Source organism: Callorhinus ursinus, unplaced genomic scaffold, assembly GCF_003265705.2.
Source record: "Callorhinus ursinus isolate GAN/ISIS: 27379988/994484 unplaced genomic scaffold, GSC_fseal_2.0 scaffold12, whole genome shotgun sequence".
Lineage (NCBI taxonomy): Eukaryota > Metazoa > Chordata > Mammalia > Carnivora > Otariidae > Callorhinus > Callorhinus ursinus.
In genome coordinates, this window is record NW_027397074.1 from 10498172 (window position 1) to 10524273 (window position 26102).

General features: G+C 35.1%; 1 protein-coding gene across 8 annotated transcripts in view; it reads right to left on the reverse strand.

The window, feature by feature from the left end:
- CACNA2D1 (calcium voltage-gated channel auxiliary subunit alpha2delta 1) overlaps nucleotides 1–26102 on the reverse strand; it is a 482730-nt gene that overhangs the window by 145120 nt on the left and 311508 nt on the right. For all 8 annotated transcript variants that reach the window (XM_073898722.1, XM_073898721.1, XM_025873249.2 and 5 more), the window contains exon 6: nucleotides 20679–20808. In XM_073898722.1, the coding sequence (XP_073754823.1) occupies nucleotides 20679–20808 (130 nt within the window). The remainder of the gene's footprint in view (nucleotides 1–20678; nucleotides 20809–26102) is intronic.

The following is a 26102-nucleotide window of genomic DNA, read 5'->3' on the forward strand; positions in this document are numbered from 1 at the left end:
CATGGATGTGTGGCTCTCTGCTCCAATTCACTTACAACCTTTGACTTTCAGAAATGATTTAAATCAGCATCAGCTCTGAATGAACAAATGTCCACCACCCTGATTCATCAGAAGGCAAGAGTGAGAAGATTTGATTATGGAGAAACCTACCACATTTTTATTCCGAAAAAGAAAATTTCAATCAACTTTTCAGGAAAATGGAGCATCAGGAGGTAACAAACAGATCAAGACTTTTTAAGTCTTATGTTTCATAAAACAAAATTAGGCAATTGTTAGGGATAAACTCTATTTAATCTTAAACACGCAGTTAACATTCTGATACAAACATCGATGGCTTACTGAAATGGATTTTGCCAATCTTCCCAGAATCTATTTTCTTTGATATTAATCTTATTCATGTTTTTAAAAGAAGCCTGTACTTTCTTGTCACTTTGTGTTCCATATCAAACTGATAGAAGCCAGGATCTTTTCTATTTGTCAGTTTCTCTGGCCTTCCAAATCACTCTGAAGTAAAGCCTTTTCATTTCTTTGATTCAACTGAAATTCTCTTATATTTATTCTACTCAAGTATCAATCTCCCATTTTTTTGCCCTTTTACCTACTATTCCTAAATATGACGTTGCCAACATATTGTGTTTAAAACCAAAAGCCTGTGCATAAAAACATACACATAGATCAATGGAACAGAAGAAGAGAGAGCCCAGAAATAAACTCAAGCATATATGATCAATTAATTTATGATAGAGGAGGCGAGATCATGCAGCAGGGAAGGATAGTCTCTTCAGTAAAACTTTTGGAAATATTGGACAACTACATCCAAAAAGAATGTAACTGAATCAGTATATTATACCATATGCAAATATTAACTCAAAATAGGGATTAAAGACTTGGATGTAAAATCTGAATTTATAAAATTCTTAAAAGAAAACATAGGCAGTGAACTCCTTGATGTCAATCCTGGCAATAATTTTTTCAATCTGACTCCAAAGGCAAGAGCAACAAGAGCAAAAACACACTGGACTACCTCAAACGAGAAAGCTTCTGAACAGTGGAGAAAATCATCAACAAAATGAAAAGGCAAGTGACTGAACTCAAGAACCTATTTGAATATTGTGTATCTGGAAAGGGGTAATATACAAAATACTTAAAGAACTCACACTACTCAATGAAAACAAAAAGAACAATCCAATTAAAACAGAGAAACTAAACAGACATTTTTCCAAAGACGACGTGCAGATGGCCAACAGACACATGAAAAGATGCTCAACATCACTCATCATCAGGGAAATGCAAATCAAAACCACAATGAGGTATCACCTCACACCAGTCAGAATGGCAGGTATCAAAAAGACAAGAAGTGTTAGTTAGGATGTGGGGGAAAGGGAACACTCGGTATGCTACTGATGGGAATGTAAACTGATGCAGCCACTATGGAAAATGATATGGAGGTTCATCAAAAAACTTAAAAATAGAAAAAGAAATTAAAAATAGAACTACCTCATGATCAATAGCAATTCTACTTCTGGGTATTTATCCAAACAAAACAAAACAAACAAAACCAAGCAAACCAATCAAACAAAAAACAAAACATGAACTGGAAAAGATCTTTGCACACTTGTTTACTGCAGCCTTATTTACAATAGCCACGGTTTGGGAGCAGCCCAAGTGTCTATGGACAGATAAATGAAAAAGATGTGTGTGTGTGTATACAATAAAATATTTCACAATGAAATATTACCCAGCCATAAAAAGAATGAATGACATCTTGCCATTTTCAACAAAATGGATGGACCTGGAGTATATTATGATAAGTGAAGTAAACCAAAGACAAATACCATATAATTTCAATTATATGTGGAATCTAAAAAAACCACATGAACAAACAAAACAAAACTCATAGAAACAGCAAACAGATTAGTGGTTGCCAAAGGGAGGAGGGTTCCAAGTGGGTGGGTGACAGAGGTCAAGAGATACAGAGTTTGAGTTATAAATTAAGTCATGGGGCATAATGTACAGCATGGGGACTACAGTCAATATTGTACTGCATACTTGCAAGTGGCTAAGAGTAAATCTTAAAAGTTCTCACTGCAAGAAAGAAGTTTTTTTTTTTAACTTTGTTTAGTGATAGATAACTAGACTTAATGTGATCGTTCCACAATGTATCAATGTATCAAATTATGCTGTATACCTAAAACTAATAGAATTTTCTGTATCAATTATAATTCCACTTCTTAAAAAATGCTTCTGTATTTTATTTACATTTTGAAATTTTTTCTACTTTTTAAAATCACATATCCTTAAAAAAAGTAGTAATACCTTCTACAAGAAGGTAGAGATATGTGTGTGTGAGCATCACTGTAGGCACCAGATATTTTTCTATCACCTATTTAAACTCCTGTATACTTATAATGCACATGATCAATACCATTTAATTCATTTTAATAGCATTTAGTTATAACGGCCTTTCTAGTCACTGTCAAAACTTCAAACAAATTTTTGTGTGTGTGTGAGGACAGAAAAAACATTTTTTATGCCTTTGGAAATTCCAAATATAATGACATTACAGTTCAACTTACTATTTCTTTGTAATTCTTAAAGCTTCTCTTGCATGCAAATGTATTCCCTTCCTTCCAAAGATGTGCCCAGTGATCTTTCCACCAGTTGGAACCCATCTTACCATTTTATAGGAAATTTACTATTTTTTAAACCAAATTTTAATATCTCCTGTTATTGGGGCACCTGGGTGGCTCAGTAGGTTGTGTCTGCCTTTAGTTCAGGTCATGATCCCAGGGTCCTGGGATGGAGCCCCACATTGGGCTCCCTGCTCAGAGGGGAGTCTGCTTCTCCTTCTTCTCCTCCCCTGCTCATACTCTCCCTCTCGCTCTCTCAAATCTTTAAAAAAATAAAATAAAATGTTATTTTTTTTTAAAGATTTTATTTATTTATTTGACAGAGACACAGCGAAAGAGGGAACACAAGCAGGGGAAGTGGGAGAGGGAGAAGCAGGCTTCCCGCTGAGCAGGGAGCCCGATGTGGGGCTCGATTCCAGGACCCTGGGATCATGACCTGAGCCGAAGGCAGACGCTTAACGACTGAGCTACCCAGGTGCCCCAAATAAAATCTGTTATCGTCTAGAATTTAGCATCTTTTATTTAATAAATCTTTCACAGGTATTACTAGTTGAGCATAAAAATGTGTTCATTAAAACGAAACCTTCTCTAAAATTCATGAACATTGTTATGTCCACTTCTAAACAATTATTTCCCTTAGCTCAGAAAAAGTTGACATTTATGCTATCAACATCAAAATATAGACTATGGGAGGATACTTTTTTCCCTAGCTTAAGGTTTTTGGGTTTTTTTGTTTTTTTAGATTTATTTGATAGATAGAGAGGGCACACAAGCGGTGTAGAGGGGCAGAGAAAGGGGGAAGAGCAGACTCCCCCCTCCAGAGCAGGGAGCCCAATGCAGGGCTCGATCTCAGGACTCCGAGATCATGACCTGAGCCAAAAGCATACGCTTAACCGACTGAGCCACCCAGGTGCCCCTAGGCTTAAGGTATTTTTAAATGAAATTTCAATCAATGCAGTTTGCTGGAAAAAGTTCTACACTCAAATGCTACACGTATATGAAATGTATACATCTGTGCATTTATACAAAGTAAAATCAGGATTAAGATTTGAAATGGTATTTTAAATTTCAATTTTCAGAATATTTCAAACAGTTTTTATTTTTCTAGCAAATGCTTTAGTGTCATTCTCTAAATAGAGCTTAGAAAATTTTAAAACGTATCATTTTTGAAATGTATAAATCATAGTTAAGACCAGGAGTTTATGGTTATATATTTAAGATAAAAATGAAATTTAAATAGTTGGCACTGTTTTACATTGAAATCTATACCTTACTATTTATACCAAACACAAATGTAAGTGCAGATATAACACATATGTAAATATAACCTTCCTTTATAGACTCCTATCCTCAGGGATTCTTCTGGGTATTTGTATGATTATATGAATAGATCAATTTTGTAGTAACTATACACTAACATAAAATGAAAATCTGAAGAAAGTAACTATGCACGTGTACTACCATATGTACTAAAAGAATTAAGTTTGAAATTAAGAATGTCTTGGTCACAACAGAATTTTCAACTTTCACTGTACCAAATCATCCTTCTGTACCTTTACCACTATAGAAGGTCTGAACTCAGCATGGCCAAAATCTTGGGGATGTGGACAGAAGATGATGGGCCACACATAGATGTCTTCATTATTTCCCCATAAATTCAACTAATGAAAACCAGTAAAATGCCAAATTAGACAAAGAACTCACAAAACAAATGAAAACCTAAAAGCTCCAAAATGCACCTTTTAAACATAGTTCATCATTACATTGAAAATCATGAAGGCATATATTATTCCAATTTGACCCACTGAAAACCTTTATTTTTTCAATTTTCATTAACACTTTCTGATTATAAGACTTGATAGAAATATTTCAATATGGGGCGCCTGGGTGGCTCAGATGGTTAAGCGTCTGCCTTTGGCTCAGGTCATGATCCCAGGGTCCTGGGATCGAGTCCCGCATCAGGCTCCCTGCTCTTTGGGAGCCTGCTTCTCCCTCTGCTTCTCTCTCTCTCTCTCTCTCTCTCTCTCTCTCTCTCTCTCTCTCTCCCTGTCTCTCATGAATAAATAAAATCTTAAAAAAAAAGAAATATTTCAATATGTAATTAAATATATAAAAAATCTGTATTCTTTATATATGTATATTCCTTATAGCCAACTAACCCAGGTTAAACTTAAATCTCTTATTTTGAAAATGCCTTCTAGCCTAATGAGTACAATGTACATGTTAGTTCAATTATATTTTGTCATAAATTATCAACAGTCTAATCATGTCAGTGGGAAGGGTAGTTAACATCACATGTGGTAATAATTTAATTTTGAGTTTTTTAAAACTGATAAATTAGAGACTATCATTTCAACATGTAGGATTTATGTATTTTTATAATACCTCAATTTGACTGTTGACTTGGAAATGAACAAAAATGTGGATTTAAAACAGTCAGTCTGAAATTAACCTATCATTCAATGTCTTAAGAGAGAAAGCTTTGAGTTTTTATTTTCCCTAAACAGTCATATTTTAAAAATCTCGATTAAAGAAAGAAAAACAGAATAAAAGATTGAGAATAAGAGAATAAAAGTGACATTTGTTTTATAGCTGTAGAAAAATCTGTTTGATAAGGGATTTAATATTTGGTAAATATCAGGCTTTAAAATTTATTTTGGAGGGGGACCTGGGTGGCTCAGTCGTTAAGTGTCTGCCTTCAGCTCGGTTCATGATCTCAGGGTCCTGCGATCAAGCCCCGCGTCGGGCTTGCTGCTCCGGGGGAAGCCTGCTTCTCCCTCTCCCACTCCTCCTGCTTGTGTTCCCTCTCTTGCTGTCTCTCTGTCAAATAAATAAAATCTTTAAAAAAAAAAATTATTTTGAAGACAAACTTCGAGATTAAAATTCTGATTCTCAGGCACCTGGGTGGCTCAGATAATTAAGCATCTGCCTTCAGCTCAGGTCATGATCCCGGAGTCCCAAGATCGAGTCCCCCATCAGGCTCCCTGCTCAGCGGGGAGTTGGCTTCTCTCTCTGGCCCTCCCCCATTCTCATGCTCTCTCTCCCCCTCTCACTCTCTCTCAATAAATAAAATCTTTAAAAAAATAAAAAAAATAAAATTCCAATTTTCAAATATTTAGGGAAAAAATCCTAAGAAGCAGAAGAAGCCAGGTAGTCATTTTATAAATAGAATGATGAGACAAAGGTAAGTAGAAGAAAGAGGGATATTTTAGAGCTTAGGTAGGCATAATTATCAGAATATAGTTAATATGTGAGTGAGTGTATATGAATATTTACATGCATATAATATGTATGTGATTTTAGTGGGTAAAACATCAAAGTAGTTTGTGTGTTTTTCCTCACTCATCCTACAAACCCACAGCTTATTGTTAGTGGGATCCAGGTATGGAAGAAGGGTTAGTCAGTGCAGTATGGACTCATTCAACTCAGGGCCTTAGACTGATGCAAGTTTCATCCATTTCCACCCATACGGTCATGTGGAGGGAAGAGAGTTCCAGAAAATCTAATGCAGACATTTAAATTTACCAGCTGAAAAGCCACACACAGCACTACCACCATAACCCACTGGGCAGCACCTGTCAAGTACTAATGGCAGGAAGGAAAAGGTATTATCCTTCAATTTGTCTGAAAGAGAGACTCAGATACAGATGAGCAATGCAGTCTCTACTAAGCTCTGGCATTTAGCACAAAACACTCATTAAAAGTGCATTCATGGAATGATTATTTTTAACTTTATTAAAAACATAACTTATAAACTAGACAATCATGACTTCTCTTTTAATTACGATCTATATAGAAGAACACAAAAGGAACAACCTAATAAAAGGCTGAGTCAGGACTGTCTTTGGAATCATCTGTGGAACATGGTTCCATGGAGAAGGCTGCTCTGATAAAGAGGAAAAAAACTGGCCACATATTGAAATTCTTGAAAGGTAGAGATGAAATATTGAAATATTGTGAATATGCAATTATGTGACACATAGTCCAAATAACTCTTCTACCTAATTCCTAATGGTCACTACATATAGCTTATAGTTTGCTGAAATACTGTAACATACAAAATGCCATGAGTCAGTTATTTAACAGCCTTATTTTCATTCTTATATTCGGATTTTCTCATTCTCTGTATAAATCAGTACCAGTTATACAATTAGATTCTTGTAAACTAGTTTACATTTATTCAGATTTTCTTAGAATACATAAAAACAGATCACTTTCAATCTTAGCATAGCCTTTAGAAAAAGATAGAAACAATTTATGTAATGCCCTATGAGGAAAATATACCTAAATACCCAGATAGGTATGGCTAATGCTACTCTTAAGAATTGGCCTATGTAGCAAAATATTTTATCATTTATATTCAGTAAACTATGTAGCAAAATACTTTATCATTTATATTCAGTAAACTTAACTGCACTTTAAAGATTAAAATCTTATCAACCCTGAAAAAACACCACTTATTACACAAAAGACTGCAAATTAAAAACTTTGTCTTTCAAAGTAAATATACTTTCAAATTCAGAGTTTCAGACTCACAGTCTATTCATTAAAATACTAAAATATCAAAATTTGCTGAAGTTCATGTTCACAAACTACACAGGATATGGTAATAACCTTCACCAAAGAGCTACAAAAAGAAACTAATCAACATCAAATAATTCTAACTTAGTTCACTGATACTCGAATTTAATTCTATAATTCATCCTGTTTTGTTGTTTATTAAAACATTGATTTCTTTTAACTCAAATGAGTAAGACAATATGTATATGTGCTCAATTACACGTTAAGAACTTCTAGATGACATTTTCATTAAACTAAGATTAAAATTAAAAAAACAGGTATAAATTAAGATTTATTTATTTATTAGAGGGAGAAAGAGACAGAGAAATAGACAGAGAACATGAATGGGGAAAGGTAGACAGGGAAGGAGAGGGAGAGAACCTCAAGCAGACTCCCCGCTGAGTGCGGAGCCCTATCCGGGGCTCCATCCCAAGCCCTGAGATCCTGACCTGAGCTGAAGGCAGACGCTTAACCAACTGAGCCACCCAGGCATGCCTATAGCTATTTTTTCTTAGAAAAATGAGGGCTGCTGATATAATACGATAGATTTTAACAGTCATCTAACAGTGGTCTGCTTTTTTTTATGTGCTTTCTTTTAATCCTCTTAACAAAACTTTGAGGTAAGTACTATGGTATGTATTAAAATATTCTCCCAAATGCCAACTTTATTTTTGCTAAATCACTGTTTATTTAAATATTCACTGGACTATCATTTTCCTTTCATCATTTTAAAATTTCCCTACCCCTTAATTTTTTTTTTTAATTTTGGTACCATTTTCCATTTCTATCAAAGGCTATCCATTGTACTCAAAACTTCACCACTGTAGGACTTCTCAATTTTTCTACTTCAGAAATTTTTCAAAAATCTTCAAAAACAACCTAGAGCATCCTTCTGAGAATAAAAAAATATAGTAAGTTGAATAAATTTAGACTCTTAAGAGAAGATTTTAACAGCACTGGGTTTAAAAAACAAACTGTAATACAAGTGAAATACAAATAAATATGATCAGTGACTTCACTACAACTAAAATAAATAGCTTTCTGCATTAAGATGATTATATACCTAATATTTGCATGGTCTTTTAATATTATAGATGGCTATCACTCACTTCTATCAATTAGATACTTGAGAAAAGTTTCTATTTCTCAAATATTTTTGTAGATCCTCATTTGGAATTATATTTTAAACTGATGACAAACATTTTGGCCCTTTCAGGAATTATCTTTCAAATAGCTATCAATCTTTTAGAATTATGTGTGATGAAAAAATTTGGCTGTTTAATATGGTAATTATTTTTTATTCTCTAGACTAGAAAACTGGTATTGAAGCTAATTACAAAAAGGAATTTTTAGGTCAAAATACCAGAAGTAACTATTACATATGCAAAATTATTTCTTAAAAGCTGTTCACATTTAGAAAGTAAATTTTTTTTTTTTTTAAGATTTTACTTATTTGAGACAGAGAGAGAGAGAGAATGCACAGAAGCAGAGCAGGGTGTAACACTTGGGGCTCGATCCCAGGAGATCATGACCTGAGCCGAAGGCAGACGTTCAACCAACTGAGCCACCCAGACACCCCAAGAAAACAATTTTATAAAAGTATGTTATTTTATATTGGATAATACAAAAACTTCAACAATAAATGACAAAAATACTGGGGATAAAACATTTTTTTCCATTAACCTTTCCATTAGAAATGGGAAAAGGTGGCATGTGTGTACTGAAAAATTCCTGAAACACGAGTTTTTGTCAGTTGTTTCGTAGCTTTGGGGTGGAGCTGATAAGGAAAGAAGGTCCAAAAATTAGATTATTCTGTAATGAGGATGTTCTTCTATGGGTTAAGGATGCCCTCTGATTTACAAAAGATCAAAATTAAATAGAGAAATCATTTTAAGTATTAAAAATACCATTGAGGGGCATCTGGGTGGCTCAGTCAGTTAAACAGCCGACTCCTGATTTGGCTCAGGTCATGATCTCAGCGTCTGGAGATCAAGCCCCGGGTCAGGCTCCGCACTAAGCAGGGAGTCTGCTTGACAATTCTCTCTCTTCCTCTGTCTCTGCCCCTCCTCCCACACACGTGTGGGCATGCGCGCTTTCTCTCTCTCTCCTTCTCTCTCAAATCTTTAAAATGTAAAAAAAAAAAAAAATTAAACACACCATTGAATACAAGATTAGTTTCTTTGAAAAATAAAGCCTTCCACTATTTGTGTAACTCTCCTAGGGTCTTATTTTCTATAATAATTGCTGATCACTTCCACATCATTGACAGTGATTACCAAGAAAGTACAAAAACAACAACGGGTCTTCATATACTTGGAAGTGTAGTAATGGAACATTTCTTCAATCATGTTCCAGACCAGGCAAATAGGAAACAAGAAACGGCCCCAGCGTCCATGGAAGCTAATAAGGAACTTCTCCCAGCTTCTACTTACTATCATTGACAAGAAACAAAAACGACTTTTACACAGGAATGAAACAACAAGCAAGGCCTTTATCACTATATCTTTCCAACAGTATATACCTTAAGCACTATCTTTTTAAAAGGGTTGCATATTATTCATTAAATTAAAATATAACTTCCTTTGCTCTACTAAGTACTGACTAAATCCCATTTCAATATTCGTGTAGCTCACAGCCCCTGAACTTTTAAAATACGAGCTTTCTATCTTGAGACAAAATAGTGTTGGAATCTTGGGTCCATTCAAAATCTTTCTTTTCTAATAGGACTTTAGAAAGATCTTTTAAGTGCCTTTTTATCTCTAGGGAGAATTCTGCTAAGATTTTATACATGAAGCAAAATGCCAGATGATTAAAAAATTCTCATCTCAAATTCCAGGCCTCCATTTTCTCTCCAACTGTCAATCCCTTTTTAATTTGCTGTGAACAGTACTGTCAGTCTGTTTGGAAAGCTATTCTAATTTAAGATTTCATTATCTCTCTTCTTCAACCTTTGAATGGCCTGTCACTTGTTATATGCATCATAGAAAGCTACCTAAGTACACTTCTGATTTCCAGCTATCAAGTTTACAGAGGATGGCATTGTACACACATCGTTTCATACCATGCTTCTATGTTCCCTCTCAAATTTCTCTATAGAAACAAAAAGAACAGTGAATTTTTATTTGTTGTTCCCACTCAACTATAAGCAAAAGTGTAGCGATAACTGGACCTTTTGCAAATTCCTATTCTTGTTCATACATGAAAAAAAAAAATCACAGGATATCTTTTTAACACAGCTCCCAATCCCAGTAAGATATGAAAAACAAATAGGAGTTGAGGACATTTAATAAACCTGTTGTATAATATTTGATCTCTCCCTTAAGAAAGAGCACTGAGAAATATCGGCTCTGAAAAGAAGTGAAGATCTAGGATATTCCTTAGTGAGATATATGCATGCTAGACCAAGAGCTGGGATTTATGTGATCTACACAAGGATGTTAGTCTAATTAGATGAGGTTTACATTTAATTCAGTATCAAAATCAACCATGTATGTTGACAAAAATTTTTTAAACACCTTTCTAAGTACTCTTGACTTAGAGGACATTCTTCATGAGGCTCCCAAGAACAGGAGAATTTCCATTTGGCCAAATAGGCAATAAGAAGAGAAAAATTTTGTAATGAAATGTAGTATAAGAAACATACAGTAAAACATTATGAACTATGCAACATTTTATGCCCCAATTTTGACTGACTTGGTAGCATCTGCTAAGACTAGCATGAAGCATGTAGATATTACTATCGCCCTATAGTACTCTAGCTGGTTCTGGGGAGGCCAATCTAAAATGCTACCTAGGGCTATGGAATCAACTAGCATTAAGTTCTCACCATATAAAGATGTGTGTCTGCTCAATCAAATGAACTACAGAAGAGAAGAACCCAGCAAGAAATGTCTCAATAACCCACAAAATCGCTCCTCAAAAGAAAGAGTTTAAATTATCCCTAAGTTCTATCATTTACCCATGTCTGCCCTAAAGCCACCCAGCCCAGCCACAAGGATCTTCTTCCTTTCCTTGCTTCTAACTGGTGGGGGTAAAATTCAGAGAATGGCTAGGAAATGCTCACCCTGTTGGCCCCTTTTCTACTGTAGGCTCCCATTAGCTCTCATCTAGGGGAGGGAGGAAGAGTTAATAGATACTAAGTCAAACTGGGAATTTTGACTATTACATGGGAATACACATTTTAATTTCTGAATTGAAACTTTTTAAACTGTTTTTAGGACTTAAAGTGACCAAGGTCACTTTATTATTACAAAGTCACTTTTATCCACAGTCATTGACTGAAAAAGTGTAGGAGGCTAACAAAATAAAGTTAGATTTTCACAACAAACCATGTGTCACACTTGTACAACAAAGTGATTCCCATAGAACAAAGTGACTTACAAATTTTATCAAAAGTATTATGCCCACTTGTCATTAGTATAAAATTTTATGAATTAAGAGATTAAGTGAAATAAATGAAATATATACTTGAGAGAGGTTAATGTGACATGTATAAAATGGAAAATACTGGGGCGCCTGGGTGGCTCAGTTGGTTAAGCGACTGCCTTCGGCTCAGGTCATGATCCTGGAGTCCCGGGATCGAGTCCCACATCGGGCTCCCTGCTCAGCAGGAAGTCTGCTTCTCCCTCTGACCCTCTTCCCTCTCGTGCTCTCTGTCAAATAAATAAAATCTTAAAAAAAAAGGAAAATACTGGGTAAAACAACTTAAATTTTGTTTAGAACATGCCAGAAAAATTCTGCTAGAAATAGAGTAGTTGTCAATAACATGGCAGGTGATACAAAAGACAGAAGCAACCACCTTTATAAACGTCTAAGAGGTGAGTGAACCTTGCAATAGGAGCTCCCTCTAGAGCTAATTTACAACTTTATTTTTAATGAGATCTACAGATTTTTACAGTTCCAAATATCTTAATGGGTTAAAATATCCTTCAAGTTTCAATTAAGGGACCGAGAAGCTTTGAAAATTGAACCAGGAACAGTGTTCCAAAATGTAATCAATGAACAGAGTGTTCCAAAATGTAATCTATTTGTAGTGTGCACAGAACATTATCTGCACAGAACGGTAAACAATTTGTCAGCACCGTCCTGGATACTGGGCTCCATGATCGAATGACTAGACAATCAGGTTGTTAGAACAGTCTTCTGCCCTCTTTTAAATGTGACAAAACAAAAATCAAACAAAACCACACTTCAGTAACTATAAATTTCAATCTCTGTATCTGCAAAGCCTACATATCCACTAAATAACTTAGGGAATTCTCCATGAAAGTGATCAATCTAATCATTACTACAGAGGGTTAGAATTGTAAATTCACTGTCATTCCAATCAGATCTACTCATCTATTGAGTTTGGTAAACATTAATTGGTTTCCAAGGCACAAGTGCTTCAAGGGCAAGCACAGAAACTGCAATTCTGAATTAAAATGAAAAAAAAAAAAGGGGGGGCTTGTAAATCCAAATATAGCAGCCAAATATTTCTCAATTATTGTATTTCAGTACAAAGTATGAAATATCCAACACAATTTTTTCATACCTTGTTTTTTATTCTTTTAAACCCTGAGTTAAAAACTATAGCACTTTTTCCCCCTCAGGAAATAAATTTGCATTTTCGTCAGCTCTGCCTGCCATAACAAAATACCACCGACTGGGTGGCTTAAATGAGAAATTTATTTTCTCACAGTTCTGGGGCTGAGAAATCAAAGATCAAGGTGATTGCCTTTTTGAATTCCTGTGATAGCATTCTTTCTGGGCTTGCAGACAGCTGCCTTCTTATGTCCTCAGATGACCTTTTCTCTGTGTGAGTACATATAAAAACCTCTTCTTATAAGGCCACCAACTCTACAAGATTCGGGGCCCAACCTTATCAGCTCATTTTACCTTCATTACCTCCACACAGCTTCTATGTTTGTGTCCTCCCAAAATTCCTAGGTGGAAGTCCTAATCCCCATGTGACAGCATTAGAAGTGGGGCCTTTGGGAAGTCATGAGAGAGAGAGGAGTTCATGAAGATAGAACCTCTGTAGTAAGATTAGGGTCCCCATAAGAAGAGGAAGAGCGATCACAGCTCTCTCGCATGCACTCTCTCTCCACATGTATGAAGAGAAGTTCATTCGGGCACAGAGCAAGATGGTGGCCATCTGCACACCAGACAGAGAACCCTCACTAGGAACCAAATCCACCAGCACCTTGATCTTGGACTTCACAGCCTCCAGAACTGTAAGAATATCTACTGTTTAAGCCACTCAGTCTATGGTATTTTGTTAAAGCATACTGAACTATAACAGTATCAGTAAAAAGCAAAGCCTTTGCAATTATCCATTAGGCTCTATATGGCAAGGCCTCTGCTGTCCAATCCTCAAGGCCTTCCTTTATCTATTTTAAAATACCAACTCCCCACTCCTAACCCAGTAACTACGTATAGCCCTGCCCTATTTTTATACAGAACATTATTCTATCATGTAGCCCATTCTATTGTTTATTTGTTCATTTTATGTTCCACTTCCACCCACTATAGGCAGAATAAAGAGAATATTTTATAATTTTTCTACTCATGATACATATTGAACATATCTGAAACTAACCGCAAATTAGTCAACTTTCACTTTATTGGCTGCTTTTGAAGTAATTCAATACCATGTTTAATAAAACTAATGTGGTCCAGGTTATCTTATCGTGAACTTTCCTAGATTTCTACCCTAACATGAGACAGTTAATAACATTTTACCTCAAACCTATAATACTGCTATATTATAAAAGTGTTATTTTTCTTAGCACATATAAATATAATATATATTATTTGGTACTTTGAGAACAGAGCACAACTTTGATTTTTGTCTACAGGTTTTTTATTTTTCTGAGCTATCCCATAAATAATTCAAAATATTTGTTAAATATGCCAAATACAGACGAAAGATATATACTCACGAGATACATCAAAATGTATCAGCAATCACTACAGTCAAAAGAAGAGAATGCTTATTTCAAAACCAAACACTAAGTGAAAAAACAATTTAGCTCTAGAGTTGATAGCTCTTGTCCTTTTTTGTTAACTTTTTACAAAATCTACTTTGGTTATAACCAAACCAGTTACATCCAAAGTAATCTACCTTACTCATATTAATCATTCTAAATTACATCAAATAATTCTATTCCCCATGGTTGCATTTCCTTCAAATCACTTATCCAAGAACTCACACTTTTACTCTTTAATTCCAGTTCATTAAAGAAACGACATATGGGGCAAACTTTATTTCTAAGTTAATTACAATTTAAAAACTAAGACTATACACTGAAAGTATTTCATTACTTAAATACTTTAATATTACGTAAAGTTTCTTCTTACAAAATGTATTTGGTGAAGCAATAATATAAAGTAACATCAAGCCAGTGAAATCTTTTCACATAGACTATGCTTTGTTGAAAAAAAATGACAGACTTGTGAATCCAGCCTTTTCCCCAAGAGCAAATATTTTTAAGTTTTCATCTATCTTTACAACTATTGAAGCTATAAAGTCAGACCGCCTTATTTTGAGGATGCCAATCAATTAAAATATTAACTTTCTTAAAACTATAAAAGAGATATTACCCACATTGTTACTTGTTGGAATAACAAAATGAGTTGTTTAAAACCAATGTAAACTATTAATTAGCACTCTATAAATAAATGATGTCTATTTCTTGAAATAGATTTGTTGTTAAAATTTATAAAGACTGAAAAGCTATCTATACAATTGTCAGCAAAGGTAGGGCAGCTTTTTCCTCTATTTTTTATACTGGTATCATTTGAGATACTGTAGCTATAAAGACAAAATAAATCAACAGCAAGATAAACTGCAATTGCAGTATTAGTAATTTTAAGTAGTTCAATTTATAAGAAGTACTGTTAGTAAAGCAAGTTAGACTTTAAAAGACAAAACAATTCCTGAAAATTCTGTCTTCCTTTATCAAAATGAATACTCCCTTAAGATAAAAGTTCATTTTTCAATTTCTAAAATGGAAATAATTGTCTTGCTTACATTATAATGTAAGTGTAAGGCCAAAAGTATTGAATACCTGAAAATGTTATGCAATTTGGAGTTACTATTTTCCCTTATTACTGAGATTCTTTGGAACTATAACAATTCTATAAAATCTTATATTGATAGATGACTATAGAGCATTCTATGAAGACATTTCCTATACTTGGATCTAAAGTGATTTAAAAAATAAGGTTCTGTAACTGAAAGCAAATTGTCTGAATATTCAATCCTTCTTTTACTAGTTTCTAGGTTTTTTTACAGTCCAACACAGAAATTGGATCTGAAAATTAAGTATGGCTTGAATGCCCTCTAAAATTAAAGTACCGGGCGCCTGGGTGGCTCGGTCGTTAAGCGTCTGCCTTCGGCTCGGGTCGTGATCCCAGGGTCCTGGGATCGAGTCCCACGTCGGGCTCCCTGCTCTGCGGGAAGCCTGCTTCTCCCTCTCCCTCTCCCTCTCCCCCTGCTTGTGTTCCTGCTCTCGCTATGTCTCTGTCAAATAAATAAACAAAATCTTTAAAATAAAAAAAAATAAAAAAAAAAATAAAAAAATAAAATTAAAGTACCAACCAGTGAAATTCTCAAAAATGAACACTTTCAGATACGGCTCTAATTAAATGTACTACTCTAAAACTTTAAATATATCAATGAGCAAAGATAACCCCATTTCAATTCTTGGGACTTTAAGAAGTAATTGCCTCTAAGAAATTAGAAAATGAAATTCCTTATGAGAATATAGTCACACAACAGTCTTAGAAGAGGCTGTTTCCTCCAGTTAAGCCTTCAATTAAAGTAAGCTTTCACATTTATTAAATTTGGAAACCTAGAACAATCCTGTAAATCTGATATATTTCGATGAACTGCATGAAGAATACTGGTAATCATTAAATTTCAAGATCTTCTTGACATTTCTGATTTTACTCCTGTGTCATTTACTCACACACCCCATAACATGGAATATGAATTTTAAGAGAGTTGAGGCCAGAGAGGTCAGAGTCTTACTGATGAGATTTCAGCAAAGGGGTAGGAGCCACTATTGAGATAAATGAGACTAAATAAATAATCCGAGACACAGCTTTCTCTTTTTTTAATTAAGACATGTTCCCAAGTATGTCTTAGACTTCTGAAAACACCTATTTAAATATTTTATCTCATTTTCAAAATCAAAGTATTTTTTATTCCCTGAGACTATTAAGATCATCTTCTGCAGATGTGGACACATAGTTTAAGTTGGAAAGAAAAACATTTATAAATATGAAGCTTCTGAAATACACTAAAAAAAAAAACCTATGTATACCATGTCGCAATTAATATTTTTAAAATTATGTTTAGATTCACTTTGTGTCTATTTTCATGTCTGTTCCAGCATATAACAGATGAAGACTTTAACTATGAATATGATTTCAACTGAAAAGAAAAAAAAAAAATCAAAGAGGGGGAAAGAAAAAAAAGTAAGAAAATAAAGACTGTGATGTAGAACACATTATCTTACTATTTCCAGTGGACAATTCTGTCTCCCAAATAACATAAGAGTTAAAATTAATTCAAAAGTAAAATATCAAGAATTTCATTTATTATAGTGATTAAAAATATAAAGATTGGAATTAGACTTTATTTGAAGTCTGACCCCATCTCTTATTAATATGGCCTTCCCTTAAAGACTGCTTCAGTTTTCCCTTCTTCAAAATTACTCAATGTCATAGTAAATAAAGGAGATACTACGTTAAAAAAGGTTAGCATGGAGTCAAGCAACTACTAATTCAAAAACAGTGGTGTTATTAATTAACCAGGCCAATGGAATTGTGGGGTCTTCTGACCCTTGTTGTTCATAAAAGGTATGCACAAGGTAATTTACTAGACTGGTAAAGTAGGTGCTAATTATCTATGGAAAAAATGAGAAATCCCTTTTTTCATTGATTTCTCAAACATGTCATTGAGAAACTAAGCACAATCACTTTATTTTTTTCTGGGTAACCTACTCCTGAGGAGAAATCTTTCTCCTACTTGCAGCCTTCTAATACTCTAACAAGAATCTCTAAGTTCAGGAAAAAGGAAGTTGAAAAGCAGTGTGAACTATCTCATTTGGACGTTAGTTCCTGCATTTAAAGTTATTCTACAGGACTATGGCTCCAAACTGTTAATCATGATTAGCTTCAGGAGCTGCGACTGCTGGACACTTTAATTTTCTATGTTAAATATGTATGCTATATTAAAATTTGCCATCATGGTATACGCTTTTTAGAGGCGGAAAAAAAAAAAACTTTAAAAATGTGTAAAGTATCCATATCCTTCCTTGAGAACTGAATGAAAAATTTGAGGATTTCTTGACAATCCCTAAGAGATTGCCTGAACCACAAGGGAATTTTTTTTACAGAAAGGAAAAAAAAAAAGATTTACCGTTCTATAGGAACGTGAATGAGACAAAGTATGAAGAGCCTCATTATCTTGTATATCTGAAGGAAGAGAACTGGGCTGAGTGGGTCAGCAAGGAAATGGAGTCTCTATACCATACTGGGCCTGAAATGGTGTCTCATGTGCCATCCAGACCAGGAAGTAAGCTCCTGGCCTTAGAGAGACATCTCATGTGCCACACAAATCAGTAAGTATGCTCAAACCCTCATTCCCAAGTTTCATCAGTGAAGGGTCCCATGTCCAGCCAAGAACAGTGCTGTGACCCACTGGCTCTTTCTATCCTATCAAAGGTGGGGAGAAGTGGGCATAATCGGCACAAAGACAAAGCTCTTCAAAACACCCATCCCAACTTCCCCAAACCTCTAAATCCACGAGCAAGCAGATTACAACTGCAATACACTTAAACTTATTCTCTTTCTTTTCTTTGGGAATGACAAACAATAATCTATGGACTTGCTCAGAGAATCTATCTTGACTACTGATTCTGGACAGACCTCCTCCCCAAGAACATAAGGGGTTAAGTAGGTAGGGTTTGATTTGTGCCATATTTATTTCGGTCACAGTGGTTCTTGTTTTAATTTCTTTTACATACAAGTTTCCATGCAAATATATATATTTTAACAAAGTGTTCCATAGATTATTAAAAAAAAAAAAAATCAGTGACTTGAGTATCTTCTTGATAATGATACTGATTTTCAGGAGTAAGGAAAAAAATCTCCAAATATGAGGCAACAAAACAGAAACACAATAATGACAGCTTTCTAACAAATTGAAAACACTGAAGTTGGCCTCATGTTTCAACATAGTAATAGAGGACAAAAAAACAAAAACAAAAACAAACAAAAAAAACCAGTGCCAGGAAATCCATAGAGTATTGACAAAAAATTATTGTGACTCAAAACTTCCATATCCAGCCAGTGTGTTCTTCTAACGTGAATTCAATAGGAAGATATAATCTTAAAAGTAGTAAGATTATTTTGTTGGCATACCCAAAAAACAATTGGTGATAAAAAAAAAATTTGAAATGAAGGTGGATGAAAATTTTTTAAAAAATTAGGAATAATCATACAGCTTATATTGTCTGAATAGTTTTAACAGTTACAAAATGTAATTGCAAATATCAAGATAATTCTTTTAAAAAGTACACCATGATCAAAGTTTAAAAAAGAAATCTGAACCCAAATCCCAGGTAATTCCTAAAAGAACCTGGAATTAACAGTAAAGAAGTCTAATTACGTTTAATTCTCATGTAACAGAAACTACCCATATACATCATTTTGTTTCTTTTATCAATAAAGAAAAATCATATTTAATATCTTAAAAGAATTGATAGGAAGAAAACGTTATGTACTTTTTTAAAATTAAAAACAATACAATATGTACTTTTTTAAAATTAAAAACAATACAATTTGATCAAGAGGGAATCTGTTATGAAAAGAATTACATATGCATTTCAAATTCCCTTTTAAACAATCTCACAGTGAATCCAAAATATAAATAATTTATATTATTAGTCCCTGTACTTAGTCCCCTGCGCTTAAATAAACTTGAATTGTAATTAACAGTAACAAAAAAAACATTTAAATAGCACCTACTACTAGGCTGGAAAACAAGTATATTAACTTACTTTATCCTCACTCATCTTTTAGTTTAGTAATCTTATCTCCATTTTATAGGCGAGAAAATGCTTGCCCAGAAATTTAAAGGATTTGCTTAAGAAAAAAATACTGCAGGGGCGCCTGGGTGGCTCAGTTGTTAGGCGTCTGCCTTCAGCTCAGGTCATGATCCCAGGGTCCTGGGATTGAGCCCCACATCGGGCTCCCTGTTCAGGGGGGAGCCTGCTTCTCCCTCTGCCTGTCACTCCCCCTGCTTGTGTGGGCTCTCTCTTTCTCTGTCAAATAAATAAAATCTTTTTAAAAAATAAAAAATACTGCAAAGGGGCACCTGGGTGGTTCAGTCGCTTAAGCATCTGCCTTCAGCTCAGGTCACGACCCTGGGGTCCCGGGATCAAACCCCACTTCAGGCTCCCTGCTCAGCAGGGTGTCTGTTCTTCCCTCTCCCTGTGCACACTGCCCCACCTGGTGCTGTCTCTCAAATAAATAAAATCTTAAAAAAAAAAAAAAAAATACTGCAAAAATTTAGCTTTGAACTCAGGCCATCTGGCTCCAGAACCCAGGCAGTTCTAGACACCCAGTTTGCCCTAGAGCCTCTCTAATTAAGGGGAATATAAGAAAAGTACTTTTAAAAATCTCAAATGGTCCTTTCTTATTACTAACTACTTAGGCAAGAAGGCAGAGTAGAAACTGATTAGAGAATGGCGAACATAGGAGCCAAGAGCTCCGACTGAACGAAGACCCTGCCTTCTGGGCCTTGGGTAGTCCTCATAGATAACAGATTATCCTAGTCAGATTCTCAGGCTCTACCTTACTAATATATAGGGTATCTCTGTCACTCCACTGGTACAAGCTCCCTGCCCTATACCGTCCTAAGGAACTTATGCCCCTCCCTTTCAGTCAGTGAAGGCTTCTCCAGCAAGTCTTCCACTCAGTGGTTCTCTATTTCTTTAGTCTTTCCCCAGTATTTATCTTAAGCCCATAATATATGGAGAGGCGGGTATTTTTTATCTATATCCTAGGGTAAGGCAGGCAGACACATACAGAAAACCCTAAGATAGGACTGAAAACTGCATTTTCTAAAATGTATCGCTCTCTGCCTTTACACTCTGTATATTTGTGTGTGTGCACTTGTGCTATGTAATTTTGATTTTTTAAAAGTCTATCAATTTTCAGTTTCGATGGCAATAGGGAAGGCAGAATTTACCCAATAATAGAAGGACATCTCCAATGGACGCAGACTCTCCTGCAAATATTCACATAGTGAAGCTCTAAGAACATGAACCGCTCATAAAAATCAGACTTCTTCTTTTATACAGAGTTGACCACAGACTCTTAAATGATATGTAAACAAAACGGTATCCCATTTTTTTTTCCTTCCCCAAATCAGATATAAAAGACAGACAAGAGCATGGTATTCCAACAGCTGTTTTAAATTCTTTTACTTACAGCCCTCATAGATGTCCGTGGGAATATGGACTGCGGCATGTTGATAGGATATCTGTCGTCCAAAATTAGCATCCTCAATAAAAACAGGTTTTATCCTCTGGCTGCCTGGCTCACTCTCATTTTTTTCAGGCTGTATCAGAAAAGATAGACAATAAAAATATTACAACTTGAGATACCAGATACTCTCATGTTCTTGTCTTCATTTGACAAATGCATGGTCTTCAAAAAAAAAACAAAAAACAGATCTATAAGAATATTTAAAAATATAGTAACATGATGACATTGAGACTTACTGTGGTACTCATTTTCCAATACATAGAAATATCAATAGTTGTGCTGTACACCTGAAACTAATGTTATATATTAAATACATCAGAGACAAGAAGAAGCCATGTAGAAAAATATTGTAAAAAAAATATAGTACCATGATGACATCAGATACACAAGTAACATTCAGGTATCAGAATTAGCATTATTTTTTTATATTCACATTAAAATCTAACTTCTCTCCTCATTTCTTCAGTGCTGGAGTCCCTCAGGATCATCCTGACGGGACCAGGGCTTTTTCACATGCAGTACTTATTAAAATGTACATTTTTAGAACAGGATACATCACTTTAAACACAACTGAATTAAAATTATCCCTCAATATAAATTTCACTATCTATGCTACTAAGTTTTTATTATGCAGTTGAGGATAATTCTTGGTTGGACAACTTATGGTAAACATGACTGCAAAAAAAATAGCAATAAAGACTTATTTTATATCATGTTCCCTTGCTTTTTGCAGGTTTTCCGGTTGTACCAATTTTTGTTTTAAAAATAAAGTATACTAGAAAAGATCTTTTGTAACTAAGCACTATTAAATCCTAACTGCAACCATTTTGTCTCCTGAGGTAGGAGGTAAGGTCTAATCAATAATGATTCAAAAAAAGCCCACAGGAGTTTAAGGTTGAGAATTAATTTTCTATCTACTGAAACTAGGCTTTTGATACCGAATTACTTTATTGCCCTCCCCTGGCAGGAAACTGAGAATCACATTCATTGATCCAAAATGCAGCTCTGTAACCTTTTTGTTGTGGTTTTGGCTAATTATGTTAAATAATTTTTTTTCAGTTCAAATACAGTTTTAAAACTCTGCCCTTTTTTTTTTTAATTAAGTTCAGATCTATATTTTCAACTCAATGTTGGAGACTGTTTTCCATATTCCAAAGGTAATCTCCTCAAAACCAAACTGAAAAACAAATCACATCTGACCCTTTTTGGCAGCACACTACAGTGATGCAAGTGATAAACAAGAGAAAAGACGTAACTGGACAACCAGAAAATTTCCCAAGACGACACTGCCAAAAACATAAAATCAGCAGGTTTGCAAAGAACTGACGTGTCCAACTGTCCATACAGCCCTGAAAAACGTAAATGACCAAATAACACATTAGTATCCTGAGATATTAGGACACGTGTGTGTGTGTGTGTATTTTTTTCTTAGGGAAAGTGCAACATCGGAAATATTTAGACATAGATAAGAACAATATGGCCTTAAATGAAAAAACAAAAACAATGGCTTCCAAAGCTGCAAATCCAACCTATCATCAGGTAATGTAATCAATTTTATAGGTACTTATAAACCAAATTATTCTTTAAATGAAATATTAAACTTGGTTATGACCTAATTATTTAAGTGAAACATACCTTATTTTAAGTTAAGACTTTATTTATTTGTTAGAGAGAGAGGGAACACAAGCAGGGGCAGTGGCAGAAGGAGAAGCAGGCTTCCCGCCGAGCAGGGAGCCCGATGCGGGGCTCCATCCCCGGACCCTGGGATCATGACCTGAGCCGAAGGCAGACCCTTAACGACTGAGCCACCCAGGCGTCCCTAAGTGAAATGTATTTAGAAATATATAAAAGTACACTCTATATATTAAGATGAATAGCTATTTTGTGAAACTTGTGTTTCAGATAGGACTGTATGTGTATATATGTGCACATTAGGCTGTGACGTGGACTGTAAAATTGGTCATTGACAAAAATATTTGAAAACCGATCACTGATTTTTTTCATATGAAAGTCACGAATATCTAATAGTTATCCCACAAGGAAACTGAATACATAACCAAACAGTAGAGTTTCGAGCCCAAAATTTGGAAAATATACCTTCACACAGGAATCACTAATCATATTCTTTTCTAAAACAAAGTTTAGGGTGTGTGTGTACTCGCAGGCATGGAGAGCATGAAGAAGGAGAGAGAAGAGTTATAAGGAAAATAGGAATCAGAAAGCAAAAGGAATTCTGAATCTAACATTCAATGGTTATTTAATAAAGAATGAAAATGATAACTGGGATTCGGCCGTGGATTCAACTATGGATTCTAACACATTTAAAAACTCACCGCTGTCTGTTCCTGAGCACTACTGACTTGAATAAGGGGCACATTAAAACAAATGACTTTCAGTAGTAAGATGAATGTAAACAGGACACCAACTATGAATGATGCCCCTATTTTTCTCAGCTGAAAATATTCTGAAAATCTCAACTTTTTTTTTAAAGATTTTATTTATTTGACAGAGAGAGACAGCGGTGGGGGGGGACACAAGCAGGGGGAGTGGGAGAGGGAGAAGCAGGCTCCCCAAGGAGCCTGATGTGGGGCTCGATTCCAGGACCCGGGGACCATGATCTGAGCCGAAGGCAGATGCTTAACGACTGAGCCACCCAGGCGCCCCTCAACACTTATTTTAAAACAATGGTTTCTCGAAGTATGGACCTTGGAGAAGCAGCAGCACTGAAATTTTTTAAATGTGGGCTCTCAGTCTCCAACCCCAGAGAGACTCAGAAACACCCCGGAAGGGCTGACCGGTCTGCAGGGTAACAAGCCTTCCAGGTGATCTGGTACTCACTAAAACTGGGGGTCCACTGCTTTAAAAATATCAACAGTTGAAATCAGTCACATGTTTTTATTTGGACCAACTCATGAGAAAATCTGGGTTGATCACTACTTAGCATATTAATGAACACCTACTTTTTTACCCTCAGTTCTACGATTTGTGAATAGAAGCACACAAATGGTAATATGGTGAGGAGTATTTATCTAAAGATGTTTTCAAAAGAGTGGCGCCTGAATGGCTCAGTCAGTTGAGCGTCCAACTCTTGGTTTCAGTTCTGGTCATGATCTTAGATCAAGGCGCCCCCACCCCAATCCTGTCTACTTGAGATTCTCAATCTCCCTCTTCTCTGCCCTTCCCCCTGCTCATGCCCTAGCCCGCTTTCCCTCGCATGTGCTCTCTAAAATAAAATAAATCTTAAAAAAAAAAAGTTGTTTCAAAAGACAACAATCCCTCAAGATACTCTAGGGGTTAGTGCCACACTGACTTAAGTTGGGGAAATGCTTTTCCATTAAGAGAGTAACAAACCACACTGGCACATCAAACGCTCTGAGACAGGACTCACTCAAGAGTTTGACCCAGCGTTCTCAAACTTACGTGACCCTGGGATTTTTTTCCATTCAATACATCTTACAAAGAACATACTTACAAATTACCGTGGAAAAGCCAAGTGAAAAGCATGGTGGTCGAAAAATTTGGTTCTATTCTGCTGCATTAATAACCTCTCAGACTTGAGCCACTCACCATTCCTTGGCCTTCAGTTTTCTGACTTGTAAATCAATGATGTAAGGCTACAGGTGGTGTCTTTAGTGCATGGGCCTAATCAGAATCACCTGGGGAACCTTGGGCCCCATCAATGTAGACGTGATCCCAATGAGGAGGCGGTCCTTTGAAAGAATCTCTCAGTTGATTCTAATATTCTCTCCTATCTTAAATTAAAAACCCTCAAGCTAAAGAACCCACAGTCATTTTCAGTTCTGAAAAAAAATTATGTTCCCGTTTCTATAATTTTAGAAAATAACACATTACTTTTCATAAGCCTATCTTTCCCAGAAATTCCACTTACATCTATTTCTAGCCAATTTTACTAGACATATTTGAAGAGTAGAAGGATCATATGATAGATAATAGACAGATAATGAAGTACATGTGTGTATTAGGGTAGGACTATGGATATGTGCAAGTATTTCACTCATTCAGTCACTTGAGACATATTTGTTGGCAGACTAGAGGAGAGAAGGATTTATTGATATTATGTTTATAGAAATGCCATTTAATGTCTAAATCTGGAAACAAGTTAAATGTTCAACAATAGCAAAATTTCACAATTATCACAGACACAATTGTGTGTTAAGTAATATAAAAGAGTAATTACATTGGGAGTGTATATATAAACTGTGTTTGTTTAAAAATGACTTTAAGCATAAAAAGGAAATGTTAAGCAAAAAGAAGGAAAAAAAGGCCTATTATTTTTATTTGAGAGAGAGAGAGAGAGAGTGAGAGAGCATGAGCAGGGGGAGGGGCAGAGGGAAAGGGAGAAACAGGCTCTTCCCTGAGCAGGGAGCCTGACAAGAGGGGCTCAATCCCAGGATCCTGGGGTCATGACCTGAAGTGGAGACAGCCGCTTAACCCATTGAGCCACCCAGGTGCCCCAAGGCCTACTATTCTGAGAGAAAGAGAGGTAGAGGAAAAAATGAATGGATGAGTATAGAGCAAATGGTATAAACACTATAGTTGGTTTTGTAGTTATGAGATATAACTAGATGTTTCAGGTTTGGGTTTTCTTGTTTTTTTCCATAATACAATGAAGTATTTGGAAGAAAAATGCATTAATTTTTGTTTTAAGCCCTTTGTAAAGTGCTATTAAGTATTGTATGATTATCCTACTAAGGTAAACGTTGCTTATGTTTCCTCTGAATCCTCTCATACTTAAAAATAATAAGTTTAAATACATTTTATGGAGATTCTTGCACTTTTAAATCACCATGTAAAGAGCTTTTAGGAATAACTTTAAAACAATAATGTAGTTTTCAAAAAAAAATTAGTGTACTTCTCAACTTGTATAATCATATATCAGGACAAGTATTAATACACACTTGGTAAGTATATAAAGAAAAAAATAATATGGCTGGTCTCCATCGTTCTCCCCATTATAGTCTCCATAAACTTAAATAATTACATGAAAATATTAGACTTTCTAAATGTAACTCATTTATTTCCTTAAACATATGAAATTATCGTAACTTAAAATGATACCCTCATAAGTCATGTCTTTGCCCATCTTGATATATTATGGCATTATACAGAATAATGAAAATACAGCAAATATTAGATACCAAAAAAAAGTGAGAAAGGAATTAGGAGAAAAACTTCTTAACATATATCGTTTAATATGTTAACTAAAAATTTCAAATAAATACTCCTCCTGGAATAAAGATTTCATATTTACCAGAATACACAGGAGAAAAAATAAGCATATCTCTTGTCAACATTTTCCCCCAAAAATATCTCTTCTGAAATCTCCAGACAATCCTATATTAAAGC